The following is a 15,150-nucleotide window of genomic DNA, read 5'->3' as shown; positions in this document are numbered from 1 at the left end:
TTTTGTGTTTTTGTTTCTGAGAGTCACATGCTGTTGCCTGGAATGGCCTGGAACCATTATGTAGCTCAGAATGGCCTTAAACATATGGCAATCCTTCTGCCTCAGCCCCCACTCCCAAATGCTAGGGTCACACACGAGTTCCCACCTCAGGATTAATATAACTTTCCCCCTCCAGTTCTAAGGACTGACCCCAGGGCCTCGTACATGCTAGGCAGGCAGCCCACCATCAAGCTACATCTCCAAGCCTATTTCTGAGACTTGGTCTCAGTAAGTTGCCAAGGCAGGCCTTGGACTTGCCATCCTCCTGCCTTAGCCTCTTGAATAGCTGAGATTACAGGCCTGCGTCACTGAAGCCTCTAGGGAAATGGTAGCACCTCCATCCTGGGACCTGCAGGGCTTCCCATGTCTGCCTTCACCACCGAGGGCTTCTTCCTCAGTCCTCAGTCTGCACACACTGTGAGCAGTCAGTCTTTGAGAGGAGGGTCTTAGAGACCGAGTCTATTGTTTCAGGATCCTTCCCAAGTCCCCCAGCAGAAGGCCATTTGCCTCCCTGTCAGGGGCTGGCAGCTGATGAGCAATCACTTCCCGACGGTGAGGGAGCAGCTTCTTCCCTTAGCTCCTGCTCTGACTTCAGGTCAGCCTTGTTTCTCTGGTTACATGGTGCTCACAGCCAATGGTCACACAAACAGCATCCTTCCTGCCACCTCTTAGAAGTGGATCTCAGGGAGCATCGGCCTCCTAATTTGGCCTGGGCCCTCTTCACTAATGCATCTGCTTTTGCAGCTGTGAGCCTGCCATAAAAACACCATCATCGACTGTGTTTGCTCCTTTTCTGCTTTGAATAACGCAGCAGAAGAATCCTTTGTCAATTCCTCCTTCCAAGTCTTTCTTAGGGAAAGCTTATTTTAACCAGGAATAACCAGACACTAGTCTGTCACAGCTGCTTTGAGTCTCACACAGCTGTACAAAAGAAAAAAGTGCCTTCCCCCTCCAAAAGCCACTGGAGACTTTCTTCTTATTAATAAGGCACCCAGAACACACGCTGTTCCACGGAACCAGAAGGACCGATTTCCCTCCTGGAGCAGAGCGGCAGTCGCCGGGCACTCATTAAGTTACAGCAATGGGCAGTGGTTTCTCGATGCGTAGCTGAAGAGCTTTCTCCAAGGCTGCCTCCCGCAGACACTCCGGACCCCTGGCCTGTGTAGCTCTTAGTACGCTGCACAGGTAACCTGGGCTCCTCAGTACCTAACATGGCTAACCTTCTGTGTACTTCCGTCAGCTCCCATCCTGTTAATACATTTTTTTCCTAAAATAATAATCCTAAGGTCCGTGAGATAGCTCATTCCACCAAAGCACCTGCCACCAAGTCTGACTACCGGAGTTTGCTCCCTGGATCCTACATGGTGGAAGGAAGGAGCCGACTCACACAGGATGTCCTCTGGCCTCCACATGCTTGTGTGCATGTCATCTAGAATCCACAACAAGCCCGTGCCTTTAATCCAGTACTTGGGAGGCAGAGGGAGCCTGATTTCCCTGAGTTCAAGCCCAGCCTGGACTACATATTGAGTTCCAGGCCAGCCAAGGCTGCATAATGAGACCCTGTCTCAAAAAACAAAAATTAAAATAAGAATAATTTCATCCTTAAAATTTAAAAATAATCGACTGGTTTTCTAAATATTTTCTTTCATTTCAAGGGTTTCTGGGGACATTGGTTCTCATACTCTAGTTGGCACAGCAACTCCAAAAGGTGGCCTACCACAGTTACATAGGATGTATTTATGCTGGGGTTGTGACAATTACACCCACAGTTGCCTTGGTTTTTAAAGAGATTAATTCCCTTGGTTGAAACACAGGTGAAAGAAAGATTCCATTTTCTGGAACTAATGATTAAGAAATAAAATAAGAGGAACGACAGATATCAGTTTACTCTGTCCTCTGTTCAAAGGCACTTATACTTTTCTTCTGCACATCTGCCCACAATTGTATGCTGGAACTGTCCACTGTGTCCCTCAGAGGCAGGAGCTCCTGAAAAGCAGGGACTGTCTCCCCTTCCCAGTCAAGAAGTGCTTCTTTTAATGCTGGTATACTCAGCATGGAGGTCTGATCATCATTACTCTGATGCTGGCGCTTGAACCCAGCATCTGGCTTACTAAGCATGTATTCCACCACTGAGCTACACCCTCAGCCCCGAAAGTCTGGTTTTTCATTAGTTACCGTTTTAGATCAGCTGGCGGACCTGCTGTCCTGCCGTTTTGAGTTTAATCAGGCATTACTCTGGTTCTGACAGACATGACCTCAATCATCCCATGAACCCCACCTAAATACAGCTTACCCTTGCACAAAAGAGCAGGAAAATTGATTCCAGTCTATGCCACTAACTAAAATTCCTCTTGGCCAGTCTAACCACACTGGATCCTCCATTAGAGATTCAAATGAGGAATGACACTAAATAATCTCCAATCGCTCTCTGGGCCCAGCTCTAAAATGGATGAGGCATGAGTGGGGAGTGTCAACACTAGAGGGCGCTACACACGTGTCATCACAGGGGGTCCAGGTCAGGAAATTTCAAGAAGAAGATCTTTCTCTCTCCCCAGATTTACAGTCCTGGAGACGAAACCTGGGGCCATGAATGTGCTAGGCAAGTACTCTACCACAGGTGTGCACCCTCTCCTTCATGACACAGCTTTGCAGGCCAGTGGCAGGTTGATGGATTCAGCTGTAATTAGCGTCACCACCCTTCTTCAGGACTCAAATGTTCCTCCATCTCCTTGGTTTGGGAATTTTCCATTCCTTGCTCTTATTTGCTTCTTTGGTGTTTGAGACAGGGTCTTATGTAGCTCAGGCAGACCTCCCAGACTCACTATATGCATGTGAACATCTCTGAGGTCCTGATGCCTCCCCCTCCATCTCCTAAATGGGGGGATTACAGGCTTAACCCACATCGTGGGACTTACTTTGCTTTTTGTTGTTGTTAGCTTGATTTTTTTTTTTTATTGTTGTTGTTTTTGTTTTTCAAGACAGGTAGCCTTGGCTGTCCTGGATCTCACTTTGTGACCAGGCTGGCCTTGCACTCATAGAGATCCACCTGCCTCTGCTCCTAAGTGCAGGGATTAAAGGCACATGCCGCCGCGACTCACTGAAGCCCAAACAGTCTGTGATGCAAGCCAGTGAGAGAAGCTTTTTGGGAAGAACTTTTGGGCTACTCAGTCTGTCAAAGGATGAGGTAAAGGAATCAGGGAAGAGAGGGGAAGAAGAGGCCCACTGAAGATGAACTGGCTCGGACTACTGTTACACACTGTGATGGCTAATCTTGACTACATCTGCAATCAACGAAAACCAAAGCAACTGAGCACACCGGTGAGGGATTTTTCTTGACTATCTCGTCTGAAGTGGGAAGACCATTTAATGTGATAAGACCCACCCTAAATGTGGGCCACGCCTTCCTGAGTCGGGCTATCCAAAGGAATGGAGAAGGAAGTGTTTGCTCTGTCTGCTTATCCTCACTCTTGCTGGCAGTTCATTCCTTCGCTAGTATCAGAACCTACTTGACGGGGATTCCAGCCTATACTGAAGACCAGCTGAGACATCCAGCTTTAGAGACCGAATGGCTATCTCGGACTTTCCATCAAAAGCCAGCCAGTTGCACTAGCTGGTCCACAGCCTGTAAGCAATTCTAATAAATACCCTTTTAATACATATACATTCATTCTGTCGACTCTTTTCCTCTAGAGAACCCTGACTAATACGAATGCACACTCTCTTTACCTCTGGGAAACACTGTTGGCCTTGAAATTGTGGGACCTGACCCATCCACAAACAAGCCTGGCCTCTTTGCCCAGAGGAACAATGGCATGCCAGCCTGACAGAGCAGCTGGGGCAGAGCTGGTGCGGGAGACAGAGACGCAAGACAGAACTCGTGCATTTCTATTGCCGAGATTCATGGGATTCAGAACGGCAAGGTCTTAGCAGGCAGACACCGACTACCTACTTTTAGGACACAGACTGCTCCTGAGTAAAAATAGACAGAAAGTAACCTTGGAGGGCAACTCTGTGGATGAAGAGAAAACGTACTAGATCAAAACAAATTTTTTCTCTTAAAAATGGAAACTCAACCTCTGGAGTATAAAGTAAAACTCACTAGGTTCAAATCCAATATCAAAGTAGCTGGGAAATGTTACTCTTTCTTAAATCAAGAATTTCAAGTACTCTAGAGGTGACAAGAGGGAGGGTGGATGGATGGATAGATGGAGGGACGGATGGACAGACAGACAGATGGGTGATCTATGGATCTTCCCCTCTACCCCCCCCCCCGACATTAAAACATTTAGCCACCTTTCATGAAAAGCAGGAGAAAACACAGTCCAGTGGGAAGATGACAACTTCCTCCCTCCCTCCCTCCCTCAGGGCATGCACCAAAAGACTTCCATGTCACTCTGCATCGCACTGACCTTTAAAATGTTTCGGCCATCAAACGATTCTCTTTCCTTGAAGATGTATTTGCCATCTGCTGTGTAGAGATTGTACCTGCCTTCAGCTGTAAATAATCCAAAGACAACGTGAGAGGAGCATGAGAAGTGTGTTTGTGCCGGCCTCTTGAGTAGCTACAGGGCCACAGGCCGTCTAGCAGACTTTCACCTCCTGCTAGAAAGCAGTGCATGGTGGGAAGAGAAGCAGCTAACAGCCAAGAGTTGAGGCTTCACCTGCCGCTGTCACTGCCGCTTCCATGTAGTCCATTCATTCAGCATTCGCCCAGCCCTAACTGTCTGCACAGGTAACTAAGGAGCTCTTCCACGGATCTCAGCTCTCCACTGACTAAGTCACCTCCAGGCTTCTACAAGCCCATATAAAGGGCATGTGATTTTTATTATGTTAAAATACACCAAAGCTCGCACATAAACTATTCAAAATTGCTGGTGTCCAGGATTTGGGTAGACTTAAGGACTACCTCTAATATGTGGGGGCTTTACTACCATTAAAGATATCCTTACATTCTACACGGGAAGGCAGCAAGTCCATGACCTTGGCCTAAACAAAACTGTATTCTAGCTGACTAAGTTAATTTAGGTTGCATGTCCCAAAAGATGTCCTTAAAGGACAGTCAGAAGAATATCAAAGGGAACGGAGACAGGAAAAGGAAAAGTAACATATCCTTTCATGTCCTTTTCAAGTAAAAAATTCAATACAGAGACAAGCACAGGAAAGAGAAAATTCAAAGGACCCTTAAGAATTATTTAACTTTCACGATGTTTTTTGACTGGTAACTCTTTCCTGCCTACTGACAGACCTTTTACAAGCTCTCATATTTCTACTTTGCAGTGTGCTCTTTCACACTGGTGGAAAAAGTGTCTGCAGAGCCCCAGGTCAGAGTTCTAACAACTCCATGAACATAACACATTTTAGCTCTGTGTGGGGGGACTCTGGACTTGGGTCGAATGAAAAGTGTTCTAAACAAGACCCCAGCCTCAGGCATACTCCACAGTTAAAAAAACGAGTTCTGAAAGCCAGACATGGTGGCTCACACTTATAAAGCCAGCACTTGGGATGTGGAAGCAGGAGATGAAGAGTTCAAGGCCACCCCCCTCCCAATAGCAAATTTAAGGCCAGCCTGGGTTACATGACATCCTATCTCAAAAACACAAGCAAAGCGAACATAAACAGCTTCCCTGCTAAGAAAAAAGAACATGAGCAGTTTGGAAAGAAGTAAATCAATACCAGAAAAAAAAAAAAAACTATTAAAAAGGAGAGACTGTGGGTAGGAGAGAGCTCAATCAGTATAGTGCTTGCCTTGCACTTGAGCCCAATCCCAGCACCCATGTCAAAAGACAAAACACCCAAAACAAAGACGCCTGGCACAGTGGCACCCTTACTATAATCTCAGCCAGAGAGAGGCAGAGACAGGAACATCTCGGGCTCCTTGGATATCCAGACCACCCTACTTAGTGAATTTCAGGCAAGTGGGAGACCCTGTCTCAAAAAACACGGTGAATGGTGCCGGGGGAGACTGAGATCTTTCACTGTTTAGGTTATTTACCTGGGCATCTTAAATTCTTCTTGAGGGAGGCATGCTAAGGATTGGAAGGAGGACCTCATGCATATAGGGCAAGTTCTTTACCCTAAGCTGCACCCCAAGCCTCATCTCCAGGCAAGCACTGTACCCCTAAACTGCACCCCCAACCTTCATCTCATATTTTTGTTTGCAAAATCTGACAACCCCATGTGTGACAAAGCTAAGTGTCACATTAGGTATGTCCCTGCCACTTTCCACTGGGTTCAACACAGCCAAGGAGTATAGAGATTCACGACGGCCACTCATTTAAAGCTCAGCTAAGGCCGGAGGTCCTGTGGATCACAGCCCGCTGCAGCTCTGGGAGGACTCACCGTTGGGGTCTTTCCTGAAGAGTGTGTTCATGACTGTGGCGTGTAGTTTCACACTGTTCCACTCTTTCACTGTTAGTCCCAGCTCCTGGAAGCGCTCCAGCACTCGGTCAGCTAGTTCTTGCAGTCTGGACAGGGGGGAGCGCCACAAACCTTCGTGAACTCAACCGGACCAATCGAACATGCATGCTGTGTGTGCTCTGTGCCTGCCAGTCATGGGAAGAGACTGCAGTCCCCACCGAGCTTACTGTCTGATCAAGAAGGCAGCCTTGGGAACAAGTCACTGCAGTCACGGTGGCACAAGCCTGTGATCCCGGCACCCAGGAGGCTGAGGTAGAGGAGTTATAACTTTGTTGTTGTTTTCTGTTTGTTTGTGAGTCAGGCCTCAACTATGCAGCACTGGCTAGCCTAGAACTCAGGATGTGGAGCAGACTGGCCTCAGACTCACAGCCATCCAGCAGCCTTTGCTGGGATTTAAGTATGTGCACCAGCACAGCGGGCGGGATTCTGAGTTTGAGGCAAACATGAGATACACGTGAATTCCTGCAGCCCAGGTCACAAAACAAGACCCTGAGGAGAGGGAAAGGGAGATCACGGCAGTGCAATACGGTTTCACGAGAGTGATTGACGCTGCATGGAGACAGATTTCAGCGTGTTCTTGAAGGATTAATAAAGAGCCACAGACAGAACCAGAAAAAGACAGGCTCTCCAAGCAAAGAAAAAGCAGAACACGCGAGACCCCAACGATGCGTGGTCATCACAGACGGCAGCCTGCTGGTTCCCGGAGATGCCTGGGACAGAGTAAGGAGGGCTGGGTATGAAGTAGGGAGACAGGCAGTGGCCCAGGACAGCTAGGTGGCTTCTTCACTGAGAAAGAGTAACTGACAATGCACTGGCCGCCACACTGAGTACTCGGTATCTGCTCACGACACATTAGTACCCCTAACTTACCCCTGGGGAAGTTAAGGGAAGGGAAGTTATGGAACCTGGGCAAGGTCATGGAACTACTAAGTAGCTAAGTGGCAAATCTAAATTCTCTCTCCCCCACACACTTTAGAGGCTGGGATGTTGCTCAGTGGTAGAATGGTCTGCTTAGTATACTAGGCCCCAGACTTTGTAACAATTTTTCTATTAATTTTAAAATGTCTTTCTTTTTCTTATCTTCGTGGGGGGGGGGCACCCGAGCAAACAAGCCAAGTGCACCCACATGTGTGACAATTTGCGGAGTCGGGTCTCTCCTTCCACCATGCTGGTTCTGGGGGTCGAACTCAGGTCGTCAGGCTTGGCTGCAAGCACCTTTACCCACTGAACCATCTCACAAGCCCCCTTTACATAATGTTTTAGTCAGTTTACAGAATAATGGGTTTATGACATTTCCATATCTCCATATCCTTATCTTTATTATAGTCAACCTCCTGCTACCTTCCCTTATCCCTCTCCCCCCAAATCCATTTTAATTAATTAAATTTTTAAATGTGTTTTTAAAAATCAGAGCAGGTCAGTGTGCCTTCCAAGTCCACAATCCTCAGGAGCCCACTATGAATGAGGAAGTGCTGAAGGCCTACACTCTGGGGGCAACGAGCAGGAACTCTGGAGAGCTCAGTGAGAGACGGGGCGCCCATCCCGACACACACGGCAGAGGTAAGGAGAAAAGGACAGTGAACCTGGAGACGGTGGCCAGCCAGGTCACTAACCCAACAGGCGGCTAGGAGGACTCATCTGCTCACTGTCATCACGGGACAGGGCTGACGCTGGGCCCGTCTACTTGTGCGGCACAGGGTATCAGGTCTGAAGGACAGTCCAGGCACATGTGTCCAAAACAGACAGAAATACAAGTCTGAAGTTCAATCTAGGAGTGTGGGGACTGTCAGTTCAGCATCCTTTAGCCAGATGTGGTGACACATGCACTTGGAAGATAAAGGCAGGAGGTCAAGGTCATACAGGGCTACTCTCCGGTAGGCAGCCAGTAGACTAGCCATCCAGTATACTAGCCTTCCAGTATACTAGCCAGTATCCGAGACGCCATCTCAATAAACCAGGAAGAGCAGTGAAAGCCCAGTGCAGGTGCAGCATGGAGGGAGGATTAAGGGCAAGCCACGTGAAAGCTAGGGACAGCCTTCTGGGATGCTCACCTATGGAAGGGCAGAGAAGGAACCAGAAGACAGCTGGTAAGGGTGAGAAAACAGGAGGAGGACCTTAGAGAGGCTGGAAGGAGCGCCAAGGAGCAGAGCCAGTTCAGGCAGCCGCTGGGGGGGGGGGGGAGCTTGCACAGCAGTTTCATTGGCACACCAGGGACAGAAGTCTCACAACAAAGTGCAGAGGAGGAATCAGACAGGGAGGCAGCGAGGGCACACTAGGCTCTCAAGACACTGGAAAGGAGGGAGAAATGGAAATGCCAGTCTTCAGCAGGCCACAAGAAGCAGTGCAGGCTTCTAAGAAGCCAGGGACTGAGGAACTAAAAGCATATCGCCCAAAACAGATAAATGTGCAGTATCGGGGTTCATTTACTGCTACAGAGGTGGGGTGGGGGAAGATGTACCTCCACAATTGTTCTCTTAAACTGTTTCCTGTTTACAGAAATAGCATGCTCATCAAGAAACTAGGAAAGGGCAGAAAAGCATCAGAAGGAAAACAACCCACAGACACTTGGGTGCTTATCTGTGGATGGCGAGGTGACGTCATCAGACAAAGAAGCAGACACCCTGCTGTATAGTAGACCTGGTGATAACATCAGCAGCCCCGAGTGCCTTGGGTGACTTAAGGGGAGAAAAGGTTAGAGTTGAGCTGGACTGAAGGAGGAGATGAGGACAAAAGCTGAGAGTACTCAATGCATCTGGATTTCAGTTGAATGAATAAATGACCTACATAAGTATCAAGTGTTCAGGGAACATCTACTGTAAGCCATGTGTTATCCAAAAAATGCTAGATCTACAAAACCGAGTGGCACGTGTTCTCCAGCATCGAGAATCTGACCACCTCCTTGAGAAAAAGAAGGAAAGACAGACATTGGACATAGGCAAGGTCTCATCTCAAGCTGATGCCCAGGGGAGGTCCACAGGTGAAGCGGTAACTTGGTGTCAGGCTGAAAGAACCTGGCTACCAGACTGGAAGTTACTAATTCAAAGATTCGAGATGATGGGCGATTTTACTGAAAAGAAGTCCGATGGCACACAGGTACAGCTTTGAAAAACTGATGTAGTATTTCCGAGCATCTAGGCACACTGACATGACTGTGAGCATCTCAGGGCCAACTCATGAGAGGAACTGCAGAAAAGACTCAGTTTGTAGAGTGCTGGGCTCAATGCCAACACACACACACACACACACACACACACACACACACACACACACACCCCAAACATGGTGGCATATGCCCTTACTCTCAGCACTCAGGAGGTGGAGATAGGAGGTCAGAAGTTCAAGGTCATTCTTGGTTACATAGCAAGCTCAAGGCCAGCTTGGGCTATATGAGACCCTGTTGGAAAAAGAACTGCAGTACAGTGTAATGTAATTCTATTTGTTTAAAATAATACAGACAGACAATAACTCTTGGCAGTTTTCACTCTGGGAAGGAAAACAGGGAAACAAGGGTTGGCAAGTTAATTTTTACTTAATTCATCTGTTAAAAAAGAAAAAAAAAGCTTGGCTGTGAAAGGAGAGAGCAGCTTACACACAGGGATACTGAAATGTGCAGCTATACATTTTAACCTCCCAACAGACAAACACCACTCTCCCATTTGCCAATTCTCAACAACTAGACTATATCCACTTCCTCTTTTTTGTTTTGCTTTTATTTTTAAGTTGCATTTATTTATTTAATTGTGAGCGTGAACAGACATGGGCGTGGAGCTCAGAGAATAACTTGAGAAGTTGGTTCTCTTCCTTCTCCTCATAGGACCTAGGGATCAAATGGGGGTCCTTTGGCTTGGTGGCAGGAGCCTTTACCCACTGACCTTGAACTCACAGTGTAGCTAAGAATGACCTTGAACTCCACCTTGGCCTCCCTCCTCGGTGCTGGTATTACAGGAATGCACCACTATGGCCAGCAAAATCCTTTCAAGCATGTATTTAGATACTGTTTTTAAATCTGACAGGAATATTATAGATTTTCTAGTCTGAACTCACCTTTGCATTCCTGATATAAACTAGCTTAGTCATCTCTCTACCCTCCACTTTAAGAAAAATGCCAGGCCGGGCGGTGGTGGCGCACGCCTTTAATCCCAGCACTCGGGAGGCAGAGCCAGGCGGATCTCTGTGAGTTCGAGGCCAGCCTGGGCTACCAAGTGAGTCCCAGGAAAGGCGCAAAGCTACACAGAGAAACCCTGTCTCGAAAAACCAAAAAAAAAAAAAAAAAAAAAAAAAAAAAAAAAAAAAAAAAAAAAAAGAAAAATGCCAGATCAAGCGGATTGTACTTTCTGCGTCCAATTATTGATTCCCACTGCCACTGCTCTAACTCGGGCCACCATGCTTCTCCCAGACTATCCTAATGGCTTCTAAACACCCTGCTCCTATTCTTACCGTAATGGCTCCTGCCCTGGCTCCGCCTTCCAGCTCTGTGCACAGTGAATGACTTGTTTTAAATTCAGAAAGAGCCATGTGGGGCAAAGTGGCATCTATAAAGAATACTGTCTGCACAAGACCCACATAAGACCAGTCAGTCCTGTTCTAGCATGAAGGGGAAAGGGGTCAGGAGTCCCAGCCCTAACTGAGGAGCCCTGGACAGCTGATGGCCACCAGGGAAGGGAGAGTCAGAGTTCTTTAAGGTACTGTAGCTAACGACAGGTGGACAACGCCCTGGAGTCTATAAGCAGCATAAACTGGACTACTGGGTTACTTTTAAGAAAGGGGTGGTGAGCCAGGCAGTGGTGGTGCACGCGTTTAATCCCAGTACTGGGGGGGTGGAGGCCAGGGCGGGGGAGAAGGGGCAGAAGTAGGTGGATCTCTGTGAGTTCAAGGCCAGCCTGGCCTATAAAGTGAGATCCAGGACAGACTCCAAAGTTGCACAGAGAAACCCTGTCTTGAAAAACAAAAACAAAAAAGGAAGAGGGAGAGCATTTACTGCTTTTCCAGAGGATCCAGGTTCAATTCCTAGCTCCCACACAGAGGCTTACAACCATCTGTTAACTCCAGTTCTGTGGGCTCTGACTCCTTCTGGTGTGCCGGGCACCAGGCACACATGTGGTACATAAACATACGTGCAGGCAAAACACCAACATACATCCATAAAATAATAAAAAAAATAAATAAATTTAAACCATTTTTTAAAAAGTGGAAATGAAGTAAGGGGAGAGGAGTTCTGGAAGGAATAAGGGGGAGGATGGGGGATGGATATAATCAAAATACGTTGTATAAAATTCTCAAAGAATTAACGAAAATGTTTGTAAATGGCATCCGCCTGTGGTGATTGAATAGGAAGGGCTCCCACAGGCTTACAGACCCGAATGCTTGGTCACTAGGGAGAGGTTCTACTTGAGAGGGATTAGGAGGTGTGGCCTGGATGGAGGAAGTGTGTCACTGGGGGTGGGCTGTGAGGTTTCAGAAGCCCACGCCAGGCCAAGTGTCTCTCTCTTCCAGCTGCCTTCTGATCTGGATGTAGAAGTCACGGCCACCATGTCTGCTGTGTGCCGCCATGCTCCCCACCATGACGATAATGGACTGAACCTCTCAAACTCTAAGCCAGCCCCAGTTAAATCCCTTCCCTTATGAGAGTTTCTGTGGTCGTGGTGTCTCTTCACAGCAATAGACCACGGACCAAGACAGCATCTATTATTGAATACACAAATCTCTCATAGTTTATGATTTCCTACAAAAAGATCTTGTACATGTTTTGTCATATATTCCTAATTATCTTATAATTTGTTGAATAGTTTTTTAACTTTTAAATGATCTTTTCTGCTGGTTAACAACTATAATTAGTATATTGAACCTTACTAAACAAAAACAACAAACAAAAAAGTCTCACTATGTAGTCCTAACTAGCCCGAAACGTCCTTATAGGCTTAAGTTTCAGTGAGAGACCCTGTCTCAAAAGTAAATAAATTAGTAAATAAATGAGGTAGATGACAACAGAGAAAGAAACCCTCTGTGTGTTTGTGTGCACACATGCACACATGCACACATGCACACATGCACACATGTACACATGCACACATGTACACATGCACACATGCGCACCACTTTAAAAGGGCCGTGTCTTACTCCTGTATCAATTAGCACAGGCCTCCAAACTCCCTTGCACAAAGGAGACATTCCAGAAGGTTTATAAGTTGACTTAAACAAGTGCTTTAGAATACATATGTCTCTTAAAAAGTGTACATTAGGGAAGGGAGGATTCATAAATCCTGAAATAGCACCCATGGCTCTGCCTGTGAGGAGAAATAGACGATCAAAAGTCAATATAGAGCAGTAATCGAAATGGGGATGACTCAAAACCATTCTTGATTGATCATGTTATAGACTCAATGGCAGTTCACCTTTCAGTTCACAAAGCTTTGACAAAGAGAGTGGCCAAACGTCTAAGAGCCGGCTTTTGGGGACAGTTAGGATGGACTGGCCTCTGAGACCTGAGCTCTCCATTAGGGAGGGGACAGATGGAGTGTGAGAACTGTCTTCAAAAGAAACTCACTTCTATGGGTCTGCATTTTCCCATTCTCAAACCTGTTCTCCTCTGCATGTGAAGACCTCCAGAACTCAGGGTCTCAGCAGCAGAACAAAGGGCAACCACCAGGGAAAACACTCAAGGCAGTAACTCCATCAACCTTTCTTAGCTCTCTCTGCTCCCCTCTGGAAGCCAAGAACAGAGTGAACTAAACTGTCTGGTCTCTGCCCTGTGTGCCCTAAAACAGAGCTGAAGTGTAGATGAAAAAATTTTCATTATTATGTCGAATCAAAGATTATAATCGCAAGTAATTTTCCATTTGCCTCCCTGTTACCTGCGTGCCTATAAGCCAGCATGGATTTCAGTCTCACAACAGTGAGTTGGAAGTGTGCATCTGCACAGCAGCCTCGACGAGGTACAAATACTGCAAAGGTCACACGAAGAAAATAGGAATGTATGGGTACTGTGCTGGGAACCAAACCCAGGCCTCAAGCAGAGTACGCAGGAGCTCTACATGGGTTCGGCTCTGGCCGGGTACACAAATGCTAACCAAAACTTAACTGATTATACTTTCCCCGGAAATGACCCAGTCTTAAGAGAGAGGAATCTCAGACTACGAGTTCCCCCGGTGTGTTCTGTGGGGTCCTGGAATATCAGGGGGGCCATGATGGCAAAACTACTTCTAAACTGAATTTCATCAGTGTGGGGAGTTGTGTGGGGCACACATGTGGAGGTCACATGACAGCTCTCTGACGCCAGCCTCCTTCCACCCTTACATGAATTCAGGTTGCCAGGCTCGAACAGGAAGCACCTGGACCCACTCAACACTGGGCTGCTCTCATGACCAGCCTTAAACACTAGCTGGAGCACGGACCCACTCAACACTGGGCTGCTCTCATGACCAGCCTTAAACACTAGCTGGAGCACGGCTCAGTGGCAGAGCACATGCTGACCATGGAGGACAACATATTCTGCCGTTTTTTGCTGGATGACATTTATAATCATGGTGCAAAAGCAGTGATATAGCCCAGAATGGTCACATGACCTGGAAATCCCAGCACTTAGCAGGCTGAGGCAGAAGGATTGAACTGATGTTTCAGGCCAGCCTGGGCTAAGGAGTGAAATACGGTCTCAGACTAATGAATGCAGCATCGGCAGGTGGAAGTGCCAGGCCCTCAGCTGGGGGACTGGGGTGGCATCTGAGTGCTTCACCAGTAACAGTCTTCACTAACATCTGAAGAAGTTCAACCTCAGTCATCCTTGATAAAGCAGAAAAGAACAAAGCTTTATTGAATCTTGCTCCTTGAGCACACAGCCTTTTAGCATTCTTGTGGTGAAACTGCCATTATGTAGGAAGCACTTGCCCTAGCAGACAGCTGTCGGGAAGAACTGGGCACTGAACCAGTTTCTGCCCACTTGAGAGAACACTTGAGAGAACGCTGACAGGCAAGTTATGGCTGACCAGGCTCAGTATGTGGAGATATTTTCTTTATCCTTTTTGCTACCGTTTTTGTTTTCTGAGACAGGACTTCATTATGTATGCTTGGCTGGCCTGGAATTCACTAGGTAGACCAGGCTAGCCTCAAACTCTCAGAGATGTACCTGCTTCTGCCTCCTGACTGCTGGGAGTAAGGACATGTGCCACCACGTCTGACTTTGGAGGTATGAGTCTTTAAGAAGAACTTGAAGGAAAACACTTATCAACAGTTTCTGCCAATAATAAAACTTGAGTTTTCAGATGAAAATTGGAAATCTTAAGAATGTATAGCAGCCATCATGGGCTTTACAACTTCACAGTGTTCAAATATTTTGATAACATTGATAGTGACATTAGCACATATTTTTAAAAACAGCAGCATAATAAAATGTAACAGCATTTAGAAGCCTTTTATAACTCAGCAAACCACTTCTCAAAAGGAGGAAGAACTTTTGTTTGCTATGTTAAGAGAAGGTCTCATGTAGTTCAGGCTAACCTAATTCACAGAATAAAACAATTGTAAAGATGACTGAGTGAGCAGAAGAGCTTGTTGTCACACCTGAACCCCCGGGTTTGATCTCAGGGACCCACAGAGTAGACGGAGGGAATTGACTCCTGCAAATCCATTCTCTGACCTCCACCCACATGCCCACATACACACAATAAATGAATGTAACAAAAACTTTTTAAAAGAAAGATA

General features: G+C 46.8%; 1 protein-coding gene across 8 annotated transcripts in view; it reads right to left on the bottom strand.

The window, feature by feature from the left end:
• Ascc1 (activating signal cointegrator 1 complex subunit 1) overlaps positions 1–15,150 on the bottom strand; it is a 96,328-nt gene that overhangs the window by 33,612 nt on the left and 47,566 nt on the right. For all 8 annotated transcript variants that reach the window (XM_028886136.2, XM_028886135.2, XM_028886137.2 and 5 more), the window contains 2 exons: positions 6,379–6,503; positions 4,449–4,534 (listed from right to left, as the gene is read on the bottom strand). In XM_028886136.2, the coding sequence (XP_028741969.1) occupies positions 4,449–4,534; positions 6,379–6,503 (211 nt within the window). The remainder of the gene's footprint in view (positions 1–4,448; positions 4,535–6,378; positions 6,504–15,150) is intronic.

The sequence above is a fragment of the Peromyscus leucopus genome, chromosome 16_21 (genome assembly GCF_004664715.2).
Source record: "Peromyscus leucopus breed LL Stock chromosome 16_21, UCI_PerLeu_2.1, whole genome shotgun sequence".
Taxonomy (NCBI): domain Eukaryota; kingdom Metazoa; phylum Chordata; class Mammalia; order Rodentia; family Cricetidae; genus Peromyscus; species Peromyscus leucopus.
Note: the sequence above shows the minus strand (reverse complement) of the source record. Positions and strands in the feature narration are given on the sequence as shown.